Source organism: Penaeus monodon, chromosome 22 (genome assembly GCF_015228065.2).
Source record: "Penaeus monodon isolate SGIC_2016 chromosome 22, NSTDA_Pmon_1, whole genome shotgun sequence".
NCBI lineage: Eukaryota > Metazoa > Arthropoda > Malacostraca > Decapoda > Penaeidae > Penaeus > Penaeus monodon.
Genome location: NC_051407.1, coordinates 21,410,799 through 21,412,717, shown reverse-complemented (window position 1 = coordinate 21,412,717; position 1,919 = coordinate 21,410,799). Strand labels below are relative to the sequence as shown.

General features: G+C 33.5%; 1 protein-coding gene across 1 annotated transcript in view; it reads left to right on the top strand.

Annotated features, from left to right (window-relative positions):
• LOC119586990 (ubiquitin-protein ligase E3A-like) overlaps positions 1-1,919 on the top strand; it is a gene marked incomplete at its 5' end in the record, with an annotated part of 26,418 nt that extends 24,499 nt beyond the window's left edge. Inside the window, 3 exon segments of the mRNA XM_037935731.1 lie at positions 323-540; positions 816-947; positions 1,120-1,919. Coding sequence (XP_037791659.1) covers positions 323-540; positions 816-936 — 339 coding nt within the window.

The window sequence follows — 1,919 nt, the reverse complement described above, 5'->3', positions numbered from 1 at the left end:
TTTTTCTCTTTTTTTTTATCAAATCAGGATCATCAATTTTTTTATATTTGATATTATGGATTTTTTTTTTTGGGGGGGGATTTATTTGTTTGATTTATATTTTTACCATGTGATTTTTATTAAGAGTGGATGCTTCAATTTTCATTAGCACTATTTTAGTAGGTTTTCTTCAGTAATTTCATATTGAGTAATAACATTAGTTATTTTTACTTATAAAAACAAACAAACAACTAATAGTTATTGATAATTTACTCATCAAATTACATGTATTTCTTTTATGTTCTTTTTGTACTAATCACAAAATCACTCTCCTTTGTTACAGCATTATGATTTCTTGGAGCTGATGAAATCTGCAGAATATGATGGAGGCTACAGCAGTGAGACTGCAATTGTGCAAGCCTTTTGGGAATTGGTTCATGACATGAGTACTGAAGATAAAAAGAAGTTGCTACAATTCACTACAGGGTCAGCAAGAGTGCCAGTTGGAGGCCTGGCAAGACTAAAGCTCATCATTGCTCGCAACGGACCCGACTGCGACAGGTAACCTGGTTGCATAAACCTTGCTGATCTATATTGAATTCGTAGGATATTTTATGGTGATCCATGTTGATTTTTATATTGTAGTTTTGATAGTCTGTGGATGCTGGAATTTTGGTGATGCAATATAGTCTAGTGATATGACTGAAAAGATAAAGGCATCCAGACTTCTCAGTCTAAATGTAGGAAGCTTTTGAAATCCTGGTGCAGACCCAAATCCATTCATAATAAGCTTCTAAATCTGCATTATATATTTAAAAACATTCCATATATTTCAGGCTACCAACTGCCCACACCTGCTTCAATGTTCTACTCCTACCTGAATATTCTAGTAAAGAAAAACTCAAGGATCGCCTCTATAAAGCCATCAAGTACTCTCAGGGCTTTGGTATGCTCTGAGCAATCTGCAGGTAAGGATTTTCAGCAGACCACAGCATCAGAATGTTGAAGCTTAGATTTACATGTGATTGTAATAATACGTTTTTTGGGCCTGAAGAATATGTCCTGCATTATCTTACAGTGTCGGTTTAAAAAGCAGAAGAAAAAATTGTCAGCCAATTTCTTTTCTCTTTCTGTAAACAGATTCAGGTAAGCTTGTGGCCTTGAGAATATGTAGCGAGTTAAAGTGAGACATCATGGGCTATCTGCAGTGCCTGGGCTATGGAAGACCATCAGCAATTGGAGTGTTGTTGGTGTCTTTACTTGCTACTTAAAAAAAAAAAGTTATCCTAATTGGCTTCAATCTGTAGATGTAATTTTGATAATAGTCTTCACAAATTTTCTTTCTGTAGGCAGATATTCATTATTCAAAGATGTTTCTCTTTTTATCATCATCAGAAGGCTTTCCTCATCAAAGGTCTCAAATCTTGTGTACAGTATTAGATTTTTAGGGTCCCAGAAAATTGGATTTCTAATGATTCATATCATAAAAGCTTCATCATATTGTAATGGATAGACGTGAAGGAACTTTTAGAATGCCCAGTACTGTTTACTGGTCTTGTACTAATTTCAGAGTTTCAGACTATTTTCCCAGTTGAGAAATTTATGTAGAAATTTGGTCAATATTTTATCATAGTGCCTGTTAAAAAATGCTAATTTTTATGTAAAAGAAATGAATAAGAATGAGTTATTAATTCTTCAAGTTCAGTTAAAAAATCACCATATGAATTTTATTTAACTTTTAATCATTCACAAAATCAAACAAGCTGGATATTTGGGTATACTTCAAACCAGCTTCCATTATATCAGTGCATCAAATGGTCATATGATACACATTTTTAAAAAGCCTTACTTCATGCTGTTGCTTTTCTTTAAGATCTGTCAAGTGCTGTCTGTGAGAAGATTGATGCTGTGTGACACAAGGTTAGATATTATATCAGTGT